This window comes from Carcharodon carcharias, chromosome 5 (assembly GCF_017639515.1).
Source record: "Carcharodon carcharias isolate sCarCar2 chromosome 5, sCarCar2.pri, whole genome shotgun sequence".
Lineage (NCBI taxonomy): Eukaryota > Metazoa > Chordata > Chondrichthyes > Lamniformes > Lamnidae > Carcharodon > Carcharodon carcharias.
The window spans coordinates 163,498,826-163,516,467 of NC_054471.1; the positions used below are offsets into that span (position 1 = coordinate 163,498,826).

Below are 17,642 nucleotides of genomic sequence, written 5' to 3' on the forward strand. Positions count from 1 at the left end.
AGAGAAGGAACTCTGTTGTTCTTGTCTGGTCTGGCCTACATGTGATGCACAGCAACGTGGCTGGCTCTCAACTGCTCTCTGAAAGGGCCTAGCAAGCTATTCAGTTGTACCAAACTGCTACAGAAAGTTGAAAAAGAATGAAACCAGACAGACTACCTAGCATTGACCTAGTCACAAGAAATGATCAATTGGCTCTGAAATGTCCTCCTTACTAATATCTGGGGGTTTATGCCAAAATTGACCCACAGAATAGTCAAATAACAGCCAGACATAGCCATATTCACCAAATCATAGCTTACAGCCAATGTCCTAGAATCCTCCAACACTGTCACCCCCAAAGGTGGCAGCACAGTGATATACAGTCGGGAGGAAGTTGCCTTCGGAGTCCTCAACATTGGCTCCAGACCCCATGAAATCTCATGGTATCAGGTCAAACATGGGCAAGGAAACCTCCTGTTGATAACCACCTACCGCTCTCCCCCAATTGATGAATCAGTACTCCTCCATGTTGAACACCAATTGAAAGAAGCACTGAGGATAGCAAGGGCATAGAATGTACTTTGGTTGGCAGACTTAAATGCCCATCATCGAGTGGCTTGGTGGCACCGCTACTAACTGAGCTGACCAAGTCCTGGAGGATTTTCTGCCAGACTGGGCCTGTGGCAGATGGTGAGGGAATCAACAAGAGGACAAGACTTACTCAACCTCATCCTCACCAATCTACCTTTCACACCTGCATGTATCCATGACAGTACTGGTAGGGGTGATCACCTTTTTGAGATGACATCACATCTTCACATCGTGTTGTGTGGCACTATCACTGTGCTAAATGGGATAGATTCATAAACAGTTTAAAGCAGGGCACCCATGCGGCGCTGTGGGCCATCTTACAGCAGCAGAGTTGTATTTCACCATTGTAGGTTTGCCCAATGGTTCAGCTGGTTAAGGCAGCAGTTAGCTGATTCATAAAGACTAGGATGGTTATTTGTCTGATCCTTGCTTGAGCTCATTTAATTGATTTCATCCAGTATATCAGTAATGTCTTTATAATTATCACAGCACTCATGATTTAGAAAAGAAAATCAGCCAGGGGTCTTGTTCCAGATGGACACCCTACTAGAATTGCAAGTGTGTGGATGTTTCAGGAATGACAGGAACTGGTTTGGTTATAAGAACAGGAAACGCTGGAAAACTCAGCAGGTCTGACAGCATCTGTGGAGAGAAAGACAGAGTTAACTTTTTGAGTCCGTATGACTTCTTCATAGCTCTGAAGAAGAGTCATACGGACTCGAAACGTTAACTCTGTCTTTCTCTCTACAGATGCTGTCAGACCTGCTGAGTTCTTTCAGCATTTTCTGTTTTTGTTTCAGATTTCCAGCATCTGTGGTATTTTCCTTTTATACTGGTTTGGTTATGTTCCCCTTGGGCCTGCCACCGCTCACTATCCAAGTTCACACATGAAGAAAGGCAAGTTGGGAATGGTATCTGTAGAGTTAAGTCCAGCAAGAAGTTAATCCTTTCATAAACAGAGGAGGAAAAGGACAGAATTGGAGGGATAAAAAGAGAAAATAAATTATTGTACTATTTAAAGGCCTATCGCCTACCTCCTATGAGAAGCATAGTTTCCAGTGATATGCCCAGATCCATCACATCCAGGGGTCGGACATCTACCAATGAAAAAGGACACCATATTGATCAGACAGATGTACGTTGGATCAGTTATAAAATTTACAGATGGAAAACAGAGGACGAGATCTGCCAGTTTGGCAGCTTTGTGATTTTTATAGTCTCTAAAAACAATACTCAAATATAGATAATGGTAATAAATAAATCATACAATTTACCGTGTTAAATTTTGACATTAGATTTATGTGTGACAAAAAATACTTTTTTACATATCTGGATGGTAAAAAAACTTTTTAAGCATAATTAAAAATGGATAAACATTAAAAGATTTTAACTAAATTAAAAGCTTCATAATAAACGTATCTGTCCTTTGCAGAGCTTGAGTAGACGTCATCCACTTAATTTGCCTGATAAACAACAATATCTGTTGCTTAAATTGAGCGAGTGCATGGCTATAAAAGTTGTAACAAAACAGTTTTAAAGGATTCAACCATCTCCCCTGCCCAGGCCTTCCCTTTTCTCTTCGCCAGTCACTCCCATGGTGCTTTCTCTTTCCAGTCAGTTGTGCAAGGAGGACAGTTATATACGTATTTATAATAACAACACTGCAGGTGACCAAAAGAAAACCTTTGTGGAGCTGTCAAATTCCAAGCCATTACACCAAAAGAGAAATGCATGGTTGTGTTGAAATTATTGTGTTGCTGGAGTATTATAAATCAAGGTGCATAATATCAGTGCAACATATTCACACTCTTATGAGAAATCCAATGACTCTACCAATGTTGAATTATAGCATTCATAAACGGAGCCAACCAACACAGTGCAGTTGTGTACTGCAAGTGCAGGACACAAATATTTATTCAGGAAGAAAACCAAAATTACTTGGGTAGAAATGTGCAGAGGTCACCTCCAAAAGAAGCAACTAGGAATGGATCAACACAGAAATCAGCAAAACCAATACATCATATTTGTGGGCGCGTGCTTTAGCTGCAGGATTCACATGTGCTATGTGAATTATTACTTGAAGTAAAACTCAATTTTAACAAAATAATAAGGGTGATAACAAAATGAAGACTTCATTCATGTATTAATGCAATTTAAGTCTTACTTGAGTTCTTGTGAGCTGGTGGCCATCATACTTCGAATACTTTTGTCAGCCAAAGGACAGCCGGATAGACTGTAAGATATGCAAGGCAGAAAAGTCAACTCCTGTCAATTCCATCCAAACTTTCATACACATATATGACACAATCTGACAAATGCAGAGAAGCAATGGTTTCACTGCTGAATTGCTGATTGATTCATGCCAATAGTTAACCCTCTGAATATTTAAGTAATATTTTGTTTATCATGGCCCATATAATTATAGAATCTATTTGTTAAAACATTGCACTTGTTTCTTTGATTGGACACATTTTACAATAAATAACTTTTAAAAGATATTTACATTCAATATTAAATAACTATGAAACAATTGCCGCAAATTTAAGACAACTAATCTGTGTAACTTAACATTTGCGTCATATTTCCAAACACAATATAAAGGGAGATGTTTACAATTTATGCATGAAGTACTGACAATAAAGAAATTTTATTTCTGCTTATATACTATTCTTACTCTTCATGGCATTCAGCCCCAAAATTTTACTGATTATTGTACAGATTTCTGTGACAAACATGCTGCAAACTGTCAAGGAAATTCAATTGTCAAAGGGTTAACGTACAAGGTTTTTTTTTGCAATTCACTTGACAGCATTGTTCAGGTAAGCTGAAAACAATAAATTGAAAAGACAGTATCCACCATGAAAAAGGAAGTCACACCTTCTATGTGAGGCGTAATTACCCGTGACATGACCACTCCCATCACACCCTGGTGTTGGACATCTGTCACCAAACAAGAAAACAGCCAAAAATAGTAATTATGTTTTTAGAAAATTCTTTTTTTGATATTTCATTGTTTCCAGTTTAGCTTCACTGTCTGCAATGGCTTGCTAAGCATCCTAAGGAAAAACTTGGAAAATGAAGCAATTACATAAATGACATTTTACTTACTTTAATTACATTGTTTTAAGATTAAGAAATATTATCTGGCAAGAGAGTTTTGGGAAATGAACATTAAAAACAACATGTTGCATTTTGTGTTGCATGCTACGAAAATAGAGGTAAAGTGTTTAATTAAATGAGAGATTTAGCAAACAAAGTCAAGAAAGAGCTGGCACTATTCTGCCTGCTTACGTTATGAGGTCTTTTTTGCTGATATCCTTGCATTGTCCATATTTAGGTTTGGGACTTGGTATTGTGACCTCACCAGGATACCTCCGTTCTTCCAGGCTTTCCTGAAATGGATCCATGTCTTCTGGCTATAGGAAAATGTGTCATTGTTATTTGATTTTTATGTTTGCATTGTTGCTTATGAACACACAAAAATGATGAGCAGGAAAATTTCTGCTCTAACAAGCCTGCCTCACATTTATGATGACTAGAGCATCATGACTAGACACTTCTGACCTACTCCATCCCTTCCCTCTCCTACAACTGCAGCCATGCATTCTGCTGGGAGAAGCAGCCCTTCAGAGAAGCTTTAATGTATTGGGCCAGATCTTGTTGGAAAAATGATGGTGTGTAATGATGCAACGCATTATTAATGTAGAAATCACACAGTGAGTTCATGGCTTGAGAGATACGCCTGGATTTGCAAATTTCCAGAATTCACTAGTCGATTTATGTTATCCTGCTGTTTTGCTTTGCACAAACACCATCTCGCCCTTAGGCTCCTCATTAATTTTAAGAATTTGCTGGATTTTCACATTAATTGCCCATTAAACTTGCCACAGAAAGTTAAGTTTGATAACTGAGAGCGTGAGCACATTTTTAACAACACGATTAACATCAATGCAATGCCAATCAACCTCTCTGGCCCAGAAAAGAAACAATTGAAGTGTTCAATCTCAATCCTGCTTGTCATCAATTGCTCCAACAGCATCTCTGCTAACGCTAGTAACATCAACAGCAGCCAGTTAGATCCAGTAAGAGACAGGTCTTCCTCACTGGTTGTCTGAAGTAATTTAGCAAGTTTACATTGGTGTGGAGGTTGGCTGCAGGAGACTCATATTATTAGAGAATGTGGAAAAAATGCAATATGAGTGTTTATGCACTGTCCCAGAAAATACACCAAATTCACTGATGAGTACTTGCACACAAGATGATTTATTTTTTGACTTAATTAAAAATAAAAAGCACAATATTTCATTAGAATTTGCCCAGTCAATCCCAAAATACTCTGCATCATGTATGCAAATAAAATTTCCCTGCATAATTTTTGTGCCATCTTCTGCCAGGCTGAGGTAAGTGCAAAAATAGCATTACTGAAAGGGGTGTGTCCAAGTAAAATACCAAATGCTCAAGTGAAGCTGCATACCTCAAATTATTTGTAATACAAAATACCAAATATATTCCAGAAATCCCGGTCCCAATATATTCCTACTTGAAACTCTTATAAATACACTGACGGCCACCTGGGAAACTAAACGTCAAGAAATCACCACAGTATTTTTGATGTGGTCTTGGCAGAATGTGCAAATCTCGTTGAAACTCTGTGCAGGTGCTGGACAGAACTATCCCCCTGAGCAAATGCAGGAATGTGTTTGGCCAGGATCTTTGCCACTTGCTCTATCAAATTCTGTACAGCTGGGAGAAGTGTAACTGAATGCGCCACTCGGAGCACATCTGGGGTCTTTGTTGTTGGCAGGATGAGGTTGGGGGGGGGGAAATACCTGATGAGCTGCATGCTTGCTGATTTCCTGTGCTGCTGCATCTCCTCCTCTGATTCACCTACAGGGAAAAGCCATACGTTCCCCTACACTGTTGTGACTGTGGGAAAGAGTGGAATGGCGGGGTTGGTGGGACGGGGGAATGTGGGAGGGGGATCTAACAGTTGTCCTTTGGACTGATCCTGTAAGGAGTGGTTAGAGCGAAGAGTCAGTTTTTTGTAGAGAAGTAACTCCATGGGCTGGATTTAAGGTGGCGAGAAGGTGCGTACTGCTTGCCCTCCTGTTGCAAGAGTCGGCCAGCAGCTGACACAGCTAAAGAAAGGCTGCCCCCCCGCCATAACATGCTGGTGGGCTAAACAGACAGAGAGTGGGACTTCTGCCTCTCAGTGGGTGGAAGGCCTGCCCTCAAGAGCTGCCAGCCAATCTGATAGGCCGGCAGCTCTAGCAGTCCCAGTAGTGCCAGAACTCAGCAGTGGGTACAGCTGGGACTGAACACAGGCCCCGGAAGAAAAGCAATGCATCCTGGAGCCAGGTAGGTCCAGGGCTTTTAGGGCAGGAAGGGATCAGGCACCCTAGGGAGGGCGGGTGGGGGCTGCATTTTGGAGGCCAGGCAGGGAGGAATAAAGAGGAGGGGTGGTGTAACATCCTGGAGGGGGCGATGCGCACAGGGCACCCTGCACCCATCCCAAAAGACGTCACCCCTTCCCACCTTTTTACAATTTGTGTTTAAAAAAAATCTGGCCCACTCCCATGCCAACTATATTAGGGCGTGGGCAGTGTGATATTTGGGTCAATTAGCTTGGTAACAAACTCAATGGACCGTTAATTACTTATTTTAAAATGGTGTGTGGGCTACTGATTCTGGCACCCGCATACCTTCCATATTATGGGGGCATCTCGGGGGTGGGGCATACCTTCCATATTATGGAGGCATCTTGGGGCTGGGCGAGGTGGTGGTGGACTGGGCACCCTTTGTATGTTACATGGCCCCCCATTCCCTGCCCACCGCTCTACTGAAAACAGGCCCTGCAGGATATGCCTGGAGGTAACTTACATGGACAAATGTATCAAGAGGTTGATTTTGGTTTTGTCGGACCCTCATCCATGCTTTCCAAACATGACTACTCCAATCTTCTCTGGCAGGCTTCTCATCTTCATTCACTCTCATCATTGGTACATTTGAGCTTACTCTGCTGCCTGTATCCTAACTCACACCAAGTCCTATTTACCCCTCAGTCTTCTGTTCAATGATCTGCTCCAGCAGATTTTAATATTCTAATCCTCATGTTCTGAAGCATGCATGGGCTCACCCCTCGCTATCTCTGTAACTTTCTCCAGCCCTAAAACTCTCCAAAAACACTGCTAACCTCCAACGCTGGCCTGGTATTTCATCCCTCACCTCTTATGCCCTGTCACTGGCTGCTGTGCCCTCTGCCACTTAGGCCCTAAGCTCTGGAATTCCCTCCCCTTCTTTAAGACAATTAAAAGGAAACTCGATCAAGTTTTTAGTCACCTGTCCTAATATCTCTTTATATTTGGCTCAGCGTCAATCTTTGTTTGATAATGCCCTTGTGATATGCCTTGGTGCTACTCAACTACAAGTTGTTGGCTTGGCCTAAATAGCCAAGTGGTTATGGTACTGGGTTTGTAACCCCAAGATCAAAAGTTCAAATCTTACAATGGCAAACTATGAAACAATGTAACTTCATCTGAATAGGAACAGGTGGAAATGTGTTTGTACTCGAAAGAGTTACAAGTTGTTGCTTTAAGCTTTGGCCAGGTGTGAACCTGTTAAGACTAATCATTATCCAGAGTGAAGAGGCATGAGGTTTAACAACACTGTGTAGGCAGCACTGACACTTAGACTGGGAATATACTTGCCTCAGTACGCTGAAGTCTAACTATATTAGGATAGTTTCTGCAAATATTGGGGGCACTGGAGTGCAGGGTGACTTAAAAACAGGGAGTCAGCTGACTGGTGGAATTGCACTGCAAGAAAAGATGATGGTGTCGGAGCCAATGCTAAGGGATAAATGTGTTTTTTTGTGTTAACATTTGTGACATAATAAACACAGAAAAAGACCACATTTATCCTTGAGAATTGGCCCAGCGCTGTCACCTTTTCTTGCAATGCAATTCCACCAGTCAGCTGACTCCCTGTTTGCCAGTCAAATGTTACAAAAATAACATTTATACCCTGGGGTGTGTGATTATCCGTCATGGCAGCTGTAACATTGGAGATTTTTAAAAAAGAATATACTTGGGTTAAAATGAAATTGGAAAAAAAAAGATTTTGCTTAATACGATTGGTAAATAATTGAAAGGAGAAAATCATAGACTTAATCAATGAGGAAGAAGAATAATTGCAGAGCTTGATGTTCATAAAGTAGGTGATAGATTTAATCAACAGGACAGATACAAAAAGTAGATAGAAATAAAAGTATATTTCAAGTAATATAATATAGAAGAGAAACAATGGGGAAAAGGTAACTAAAACTGTACAAAATTATTATTTCAGCAGGATATCCACTCCTGACATTTGCATAGCTTTATTACTGTAATATTACTGTATTAATATTTGATTTAATGTCACAGTGTATAAACTGAAAACAAATACTGGCTGGCCCATGGAGTCACACATTCCAGCGATCAGCTTCAGGGTTAAAATTAGTCAGTACCTATAGAGTAATTTATAATAGTTTCAGACACATTATTAAATTACAGTTGATTATCTATATTTGAAATGCATTGAGATCATTTCACTTCCCCATGGAGGTTGTATGTTTTTTTTTGCAGATTTCTGCCTGCATTTCATGAAGTTGGTTCCCATCGAGTCTGCAGCACAGAACAGGCCATTCAGTTCAACTGCTTTATGCTGGCATTTATGTACCACATGAGCCTCCTCTCATTCCTCTATATCTAATTCCATCAGCATATCCTTCATTTATCCTTTATTACTTAAGCATTAAAGGACAACCCTCTTTCCTTACATCACATACTTTAAGCAAAAATACAGGTAGACAGATGGAAGGACAAGATGAGAACATAGTCACCCTCTCCTTTGCACATTTCTCGCCCAGTATCCAATTTATAACTGGAACTTAGCATTTGGCAACTTTTCATATTCTGCATAAAATTCAAACTTTTATCTTAGTATAATAAAATAAAATATATTGTAAAGGTCTTGCATTGTGACAGTGTTTAAAACATGCAAGTTGGACTCGGGTTGCATAAACATTGAATTCTGCAACATATATATTGTTGTCACGTTTGAAAATATAGTACACTGACTGACTGGGTTATGAAACATGTTTGAGGCTGTTAGACCTCACAGATTATAAGGCACTTCATTTTATGGAGGGTAATTAATTAAGCTTCTTTAGTGTGTCATTGCTAGCAACTGTCAGCAGTTAAACCAGATGATTTAGTTAATCGAGAGGATTCAAATCATGCACTTTTCAGTACACCTGTGATTCTAATACAACACAATTCCGTTTTTGCAGGCCTTATACAGCCTGGTACATATTAATACATCCACATCGATGCCTTGGTTATTGATGGAGCTTGCAGAGTATTTAACTCCTTTCTCCAGCAATCTTACTGGACCATAAACGAGCATTTGTCACTAAAATATTAGCCAAGAAATAAATTCTCCAGAAGTTGTCACAAAGGCAACTGCATTTTCTATACTATTGACATTCAAACAATCCTTCATCTTCCAGCTTTAAGCAAGAAGTACGACCAGTTAGAAGTGCTCTGTGTAAACAAGCCATTCTCTCTCATGTGCTAAACGCCACAAGGCCCATTTCCCTAGAGCTGTAGGCTCCTTTTGTGCACCACAGGTGTCAGGATCCTATCTGCAGGTCAAGCATATCCATATCCAATTTCAGACTAGCTCATAGCACCAAATCCATCACAACAATGCACCTTCCCAGTTTTATTAAAAATGGAGCAAAAATTCAACTTCACTGGTTCAAAAGCAAATGCCCTAATTCATTGTTACTGGGTGAGGCACCTCATTCCCTGTCTTCTCATCTGTTTGGGAACTCCCTTTGTCCCTCTTTACATTTGGAAAGAAGGTTTCTGTCAGCCATACTTCAGGCATTTCCTTAACCTTTTACTTTCCTGCTTTAAAAACTTGCCTTCCTTCAGGTTCTTCGACTACAAAGAGGCATCTCCCTCACTATCTCTTTCCCTGTTCTGAGACTTCTCTGGTCCCTGTTTAATTCTGGGATACTCTGTGAGTCTATATTTAGATTCTAATGGCCCTTCCACATCCTCTTTTATCGTTACTGGCCTGTCTTCAGCCTTGCGACATTCTAGCAGACCTCGCTCAATGTTTATGGGTGCTACTTCACTCTTTTGGGCATTTGGACCTTACCTAGCTTTCTGCTGGTTGTTGTTGGTCTCTTTTCTTTCGCAGGCTAACACCTCGCTGCAAACCAAATCGTTTCCATGGAAGAAACTGAGTCCTGCTAATGGTAGTTCAAGGACAATTCCTAGCATTACAGCACCTGAAACAAGGTCACACTCTAGGTGGACCTTATGGAGGGGTCCAAACACAGATCCTCCTCCCACACCACTGATCAGAGCTTTGGCCTTCAAGGGGGAACTCGGGGTAGGTTTAGGTTTCCTTCTAACTTCCTTCCTTCCAATTAAGGACAGAGTAGCCCCTGTGTCCCGGAGCAGTACAACGGACTTGCTTACATTTTGGGACGGGTAGGGGGGTCGGGTCACTGTTCTTGAAAGGACAAAGCTCTGAAAACTCTCTGAGAGTTTGTCTGGCTCAGGCACACATAAAGCCATGCCCTCTAAGGGGTAAGTTTCGGTAGCAAGAATCTCTGCCTGCTCTGCTGCATTACCCATTGGGGTGTCTTTGGGGGGGACTACTCATATGCAGACCTATTGGGCTTCCCTTGCAAACTCCAGCACTCAGGCCTGGAATAGCCTTTTTGCAATGGGAACACACCGGTCTCTGGGGCTGCCCCTTTCAGGCTGCAGGAGGGCTTCTTTGTGTTTTTGTTTCTGGGCTGGGGGGCCTTTCCTATCTAGATCAACTTGCTTATGTTTCCAATGTTCATGGGGATGATTTGGAAAGGGTTTGCCTGAGTGCCCAGTCCTATGGATAAGATTGTAGCTGTCTGCTGTGATGGCTGCATCCCTGGCTGTGAGGATCCTCTGCTCCCTCTTCAGGTTCATGGTCCTCATCCTCCAAGGAGCTCTCCTCCTCCATTTCCCCCTCTGGCAAGGGATCAACCCTCTGAAGCACCAGGTTGTGAGGCGTACAACAAACAACGATTATATGGGAGACCTCTCTGAAGAGTAGTGTAGAGCCCCATCGAAGTAGTCTAAACATCAGAAGCGTATCTTCAGAATGCCAATGATCTGTTTGATTATGGACTGTGTAGAGCTATGAGCTTCAATGTACCTCTCTGAGGCACTCTGAGGCCGATGCACAGGTATCATGAGCCATCACTTGAGTTGGTACCCCTTATCTCCAAGCAGCCATCCCTATACACGCTGAAACCTTTCGAATATCTGAGGCACTTGGGAGTAACTCAGGATGTATGAGTCATTGGAATTCTTAGGGTATCTGGCAAAAACGTGCATGTGCTTCCGATGATCGCACATCAGTTGAACATTGATGGAATGGAATCCTTCACAGCTGATAAACATTATGAGCTGATGTCACGGAGCACTCAAAGTCACATGGGTGCAGCCGATTGCACCCTGCACTCTAGGGAAGATTGAGATAGCTGCAAACCCTTTGAGTCCTGCAGTCTGGCTATCTTCATCAAGAGTAAACCTCACATGGTGATGTGCCTTGCTGTAGAGGGTATCTGTGACCTCCTTGATGCATCTATGTGTGGCGGATTGCAAGATGCTGCACAGGTCTCCTGTGGAACCCTGGAACAATCCGCAAGCAAAGCAATTGAGCGAGGCAGTGATTTTCAAGGCCACTGGCAGGGGATATCCTCCCACTCCATGGGGCATTAGTTCCTCCTGAAGAATGTGGAAGATGTGACCCACCAGAGCCCTGGACAAACAAAGACATGCATGGATTTGCCTCCCACTCATTTGCAAATAGGAGAGTCTTCTTCAGTAGATACTTGGTCTAGCAAGTCGCCACCAGGGTCTGGATCTATCCTCCGATTCTCATGTTGCTGCTGGGACTCCCCTGGACCTCAGGCAGGAGCCTCCTCCTGAAGCTGTGTTTGGAGGTACCTGTCCCTTCTTCTCCTCCTCTATTCTATTCAAATCCTCAAGAGAGCAGCATTGAGGCCAGCCTCCATTATTGTTTTGTCCTTCTCTCTGTGAACTGTTAGATTGAAGACATTAATGAATAACGGGAAGGACAGTGAAGCGCACAATCTTGAACGAAAGGCCACTGTAATGGTCTTGAGTGGCTTCTGCCCTATCTGCCTTGTCCCTGATGCAGCCTTGAATCTAAAGCGCAAACAGACAGATCAAGGTGACCAAGATGTCATCCCTGAGACTTAACATCTCAATCCCACAGGGGTTGGAGAAGGTTTGAATTACATGCGCCACCTTACCAAACTCAGTCCTCCAATCTCAGATCTGGCATACTGAATAAAAATAATTTGCTCATGATTAATGACTGGGTGCCCTTTGGCCCATAATATATGCCAATTGAGGAAAGCACATGGGAATCTTTCATTGATGAGATACCACATTTGCAGCAGCTGCACCTCCTTACCTGTTACCTGCATTTCCAATTTTCACATTCCTGCGTGTTAATGTTGAAATGGACTGACTGTGATGTGAAGCCAGTGACATCTGCAGTTCCCTGTTACTGCATGGCAAAAGGCATGGGCTCCAATGGCAATCTTCTCAAGGAAGTCTTCCTACTTTCTCTCAGCTCTGACTCAACTTCTATCTTGTGGCTATAACAAATTAGAGGCTGCCCCGAGAAAGGGCCCCTTAGTACAGCAGTGTTCTCCTCCCACACTGCCTCTGACCCCCACCATGCAGATTTGTTTCTATTTTTGATTTCAAACTGCACCATTACTTCATGTGTGCAAGTTGGTGGTTCTTCACTTTTATTTTGACCATCTTCCTGTCAGTGCTTGGGTTCCTCCAATTTACCTGGAACCTGACGATGTGCAGGTAGACCTCCCTCCTGTTATTCTCCAGCCTCTCCCAGTATTACTGAATTGTTGCGGTCAACATTCCCACTCTCCCCTCTGAACCCATCACTGTTGATGAGCCCAGGCCCCATATGGATCTCACCCCTCTCCATCTCCAGGCTGCATGCATGGTCACCTTCAGAGGAGACATCCCCCAAGAAAAGTCGAATACTACCTCCGCCATTATTCTCTTTTCCCCATCTATAGGCTGCAAATGCCTCCCCCAGACATGACCATCCCATCAGCAGCCCAGTACAGAGCCAGGCAAGCCCATGGATACAGATTGTGAAAACACCCTGCACACCAAGCTGTGCCTTATCTCAGTTGAGCACAAAGGCCTATTCCCTCCCTGGAATGGGAGTTCAAATTGCATACCATGCATAGCCCAGTAGGATGGCCCACTTCCCTCGGCACTTCTCTTATTCCTGACTGTGAGCTCCATAGAACCCCAGGAGTGTCTCTACTCTCACTTCTACATGTTGGCCCAAGATCAAGGAGTTTGACTTTTAATGAGTTCTCCATTGCCACCATGACTGATCACTACATGGTCTCCATTTCCCACCCCCAATCCCGCCCCTCTCTTTCATGAGTCTCAGTGCAACCCACCCCTCATGTTCCACACTAACATACACAATCCTCCCTTCAGATTCCGGAGTTTGCAAACATCCCCTCCCATTCATACATGTGGAATCCCATCAACTGCCTTGTGTGTCTAAGTTTCAGCTTCCCTTGTCAGGTTTCCAGCTTCCCACCTCTCAGTCCCCCTTCTGCCTGCCATCATTCCCCCTCCGCCCCCCAACATCTTCTTGCACCTTAGTCCCCTTTTGTGTCCGTCGACACCCCTACCTCCTTCCAATGCTTTCCTGCCCCTTTGCTCCCCGTGTATCCATCATCAATTTCACCAACCTCCCACTCCACCCACCAGCACCACCACCACCACCACTACCACCACCACCACCACCAACAGCCCCCCCACCACACCCCGCACCCCACCCCCCCCCCCCCCCCCCCCCCCCCCCCCCCCCCCCTCAACCCCCCACCAAACCAGTCAGAATGTTGGCCTTTATTTAAGTGTACAGCTTTGCCTGAGTGATGCTGCACAGTTTTCTCCTTTTGGTTTCCAATTGTCTCTTTTATATCAGATTTGGCTAGTCTTAACTTGTACTGTGGTCAAATTCAAATGAGTGATCCTGAGATTCCAATTTCTGTTACAGACAGGAGGGGGGTGTTAATTTAAACAGCACTAATTTCTCCTCTCACCACCTTCCGTAAACAGAAAGTTGGTTTCTGATTTGCTTCCCCCCTTATAAAGAGTGGCATATTTCCCAAGCCCTCAGTTTTGATGTGATCCAATTTTCTATTTATAACCCCACAACAAAGTCGAGATAGGATGAACTCAAAAGGTTAGCTTATTTGCACACACTCAAACCATGGGAGGAGAGTAGCAACAATGCTTCCTACAATAAAGAGAAGATCAGAGAAAAGTGCAGAGTCCACAGAGAAAATAAATATTGTTTTATGTGGGGCCAGAGTCCAGAATCAAAATCCAATGAGGTATTCCTTCACGGGCGTCAGTGAGCTAAAAATTAATGCTGGATAATTCACTTTTCCAGTGGCTTTGAATTCACACAATGAGATAGGTACACAAAGATGAATCAGTGATGGTACAGGAGTTCTAGTAGAAACAGTGTAGATGAGGGCAGGTATTTAATCTGGGCAGAGCCCCTTTTCTGTGTTGCTACTGGTTTGATGGTAAAATGGCAGACTGAGTTAGCAATGCAGCAAGGATGTCTAGCTGGTTCCACAAGCTAGGAGTCTATGTCACATGACTCCCACCCCTTCAACAGTGTCTTAGACAAAGGGTATGTATCTCCTATCTGGGTTCTCGAGATGGTTAAATGTCTCAACCATTACAAATTGAAAGGAAGGTGGTGGGGCCCTTTGTCCTAGCAGATGATTAGACGCCACTTGGCCAACCTGGGTTATGAAATGCAGATGACATTTCTTTAGCTCTCTTTGAATTTGGTCTGTGCAGCCCACACTGTGTCATTAGTATCTCTTCAGAATAACGAGGTATAAGTTCTTCAAAACTGCCAGATAGCTCCTTTTGTTCAGAGGTTACAGACAAACATAGATTCAGCCATTTCAAAAGGTCTTTGTCTAGTTTTTAAAATTGTAAGAAGAGCCATGAAGGTATCCATGTCCATTTTATAAAGAAATATACAGGGTGCAGTCTTAGTCCCTTCACAGTCGAATGCTATCTTTCTGGGCTGTAAGATTCTATGAGCCTATTAGTTTATGGCCATTCTCATGTTTGCTCTCGTTAACAGTTGTCCTTTTGAACCAACGGCCTCATTCCCTTTAAAAATATTTTAAGGACTCTGCTTCAACAATGATCCAGGGCTGAGAAAGTAAAAGCAAAAAACTGTGGATGCTGGAAATCCAAAACAAAAACAAAAATAAAAATACCTGGAAAAACTCAGCAGGTCCGACAGCATCTGCGGAGAGGAATAAAAGCAAAAAACTGCGGATGCTGGAAATCCAAAACAAAAACAGAATTACCTGGAAAAACTCAGCAGGTCTGGCAGCATCAGCGGAGAAGAAAAGAGTTGACATTTCGAGTCCTCATGACCCTTCAACAGAACTGGGTGAATCCAAGGAGAGGGGTGAAATATAAGCTGGTTTAAGGTCGGTGGGGGGGAGGTTGGGTTGGGGGAGAGAAGTGGAGGGGGTGGTGTGGTTGTGGAGACAAGCAAGCAGTGATAGGAGCAGATAAACAAAAGATGTCACAGACAAAAGAACACAGAGGTGTTGAAGTTGGTGATATTATCTAAACGAATGTGCTAATTAAGAATGGATGGTAGGGCACTCAAGGTATAGCTCTAGTGGGGGGGGGCATAAAAGATTTGAAAACAATGGAAATAGGTGGGAAAAGAAAAATCTATATAAATTATTGGAAGAAAGAAAAGGAAGGGGGAAGAAACAGAAAGGGGGTGGGGATGGAGGAGGAAGTTCAAGATCTAAAGTTGTTGAATTCAATATTCAGTCCGGAAGGCTGTAAAGTGCCTAGTCGGAAGATGAGGTGCTGTTCCTCCAGTTTGCATTGGGCTTCACTGGAACAATGCAGTAAGCCAGGGACAGACATGTGGGCAAGAGAGCAGGGTGGAGTGTTAAAATGGCAAGCGACAGGGAGGTTTGGGTCATTCTTGCAGACAGACTGCAGGTGTTCTGCAAAGCGGTCACCCAGATTACGTTTGGTCTCTCCAATGTAGAGGAGACCGCATTGGGAGCAACGAATGCAGTAGACTAAGTTGGGGAAAATGCAAGTGAAATGCTGCTTCACTTGAAAGGAGTGTTTGGGCCTTTGGACGATGAGGAGAGAGGAAATGAAGGGGCAGGTGTTGCACCTTTTGCGTGGGCATGGGGAGGTGCCATAGGTGGGGGTTGAGGAGTAGGGGGTGATGGAGGAGTGGACCAGGGTGTCCCAGAGGGAACGATCCCTACGGAATGCCGCCAGGGGGGGTGAAGGGAAGATGTGTTTGGTGGTGGCATCATGCTGGAGTTGGCGGAAATGGCAGAGGATGATCCTTTGAATGCGGAGGCTGGTGGGGTGATAAGTGAGGACAAGGGGGACCCTATCATGTTTCTGGGAGGGAGGAGAAGGCGTGAGGGCGGATGTGCAGGAGATGGGCCGGACACGGTTGAGGGCCCTTTCAACGACCGTGGGTGGAAAACCTTGGTTAAGGAAGAAGGAGGACATGTCAGAGGAACTGTTTTTGAAAGTAGCATCATCAGAACAGATGCGACGGAGGCGAAGGAACTGAGAGAATGGGATGGAGTCCTTACAGGAAGCGGGGTGTGAGGAGCTGTAGTCGAGGTATCTGTGGGAGTCGGTAGGCTTGTAATGGATATTGGTGGACAGTCTATCACCAGAGATTGAGACAGAGAGGTCAAGGAAGGGAAGGGAAGTGTCAGAGATGGACCATGTGAAAATGATGGAGGGGTGGAGATTGGAAGCAAAATTAATAAATTTTTCCAAGTCCCGACAAGAGCATGAAGCAGCACCGAAGTAATCATCGATGTACCGGAGAAAGAGTTGTGGAAGGGGGCCGGTGTAGGACTGGAACAAGGAATGTTCCACATACCCCATAAAAAGACAGATATAGTTGGGGCCCATGCGGGTACCCATAGCCACACCTTTTATTTGGAGGAAGTGAGAGGAGTTGAAGGAGAAATTGTTGAGTGTGAGAACAAGTTCAGCCAGACAGAGGAGAGTAGTGGTGGATGTGGATTGTTCGGGACTCTGTTCGAGGAAGAAGGTAAGGGCCCTCAGACCATCCTGGTGGGAGATGGAGGTGTAGAGGGATTGGACGTCCATTGTGAAGAGGAAGCGGTTGGGGCCAGGGAACTGGAAATTGTTGATGTGACGTTAAGGTGTCAGAGGAATCACGGATTTAGGTGGGAAGGGACTGGACAAGGGGAGAGAGAAGGGAGTCAAGATAACGAGAAATGAGTTCCGTGGGGCAGGAGCAAGCTGACACGATTGGTCTACCGGGACAGTTCTGTTTGTGGATTTTGGGTAGGAGGTAGAAGCGGGCTGTCCGAGGTTGGGCGACTATTGGGTTGGAAGCTGTGGGAGGAAGATCTCCAGAGGAGATGAGATCAGTGACAGTCCTGGAAACAATGGCTTGATGTTCAGTGGTGGGGTCATGGTCCAGGGAGAGGTTGGAGGAAGTGTCTGCTAGTTGACGCTCAGCCTCCATGAGGTAGAGGTCAGTGTGCCAGACAACAACAGCACCACCCTTGTCAGTGGGTTTGATGACAATGTTGGGGTTGGACCTGAGAGAACGGAGTGCAGTAAGTTCAGAGAGAGACAGATTAGAATGGGTGAGAGGTGCAGAGAAATTGAGATGACTAATGTCGCGCCGACAGTTCTCAATGAAAAGATCAAGAGAAGGTAAGAATCCAGAGGGAGGGGTCCAGGTGGAGAGAGAATATTGGAGGTGGGTAAAAGGATCTGCTGAACGGGGAGAGGACTTCTGCCCAAAGAAGTGAGCCCGGACCACCCCCCTCCACTTCTCTCCCCCCACCCAACCAC

The 17,642-nt window shown here is 44.0% G+C and overlaps 1 protein-coding gene across 2 annotated transcripts in view; it reads right to left on the minus strand.

The window, feature by feature from the left end:
- The window catches only part of LOC121278045 (myelin transcription factor 1-like protein), a 363,597-nt gene that overhangs the window by 61,515 nt on the left and 284,440 nt on the right, over positions 1 to 17,642 (minus strand). For both annotated transcript variants that reach the window (XM_041188068.1, XM_041188067.1), the window contains exons 13-15: positions 3,862 to 3,986; positions 2,735 to 2,803; positions 1,605 to 1,667 (exon numbers count right to left, since the gene is read on the minus strand). In XM_041188068.1, coding sequence (XP_041044002.1) covers positions 1,605 to 1,667; positions 2,735 to 2,803; positions 3,862 to 3,986 — 257 coding nt within the window. The remainder of the gene's footprint in view (positions 1 to 1,604; positions 1,668 to 2,734; positions 2,804 to 3,861; positions 3,987 to 17,642) is intronic.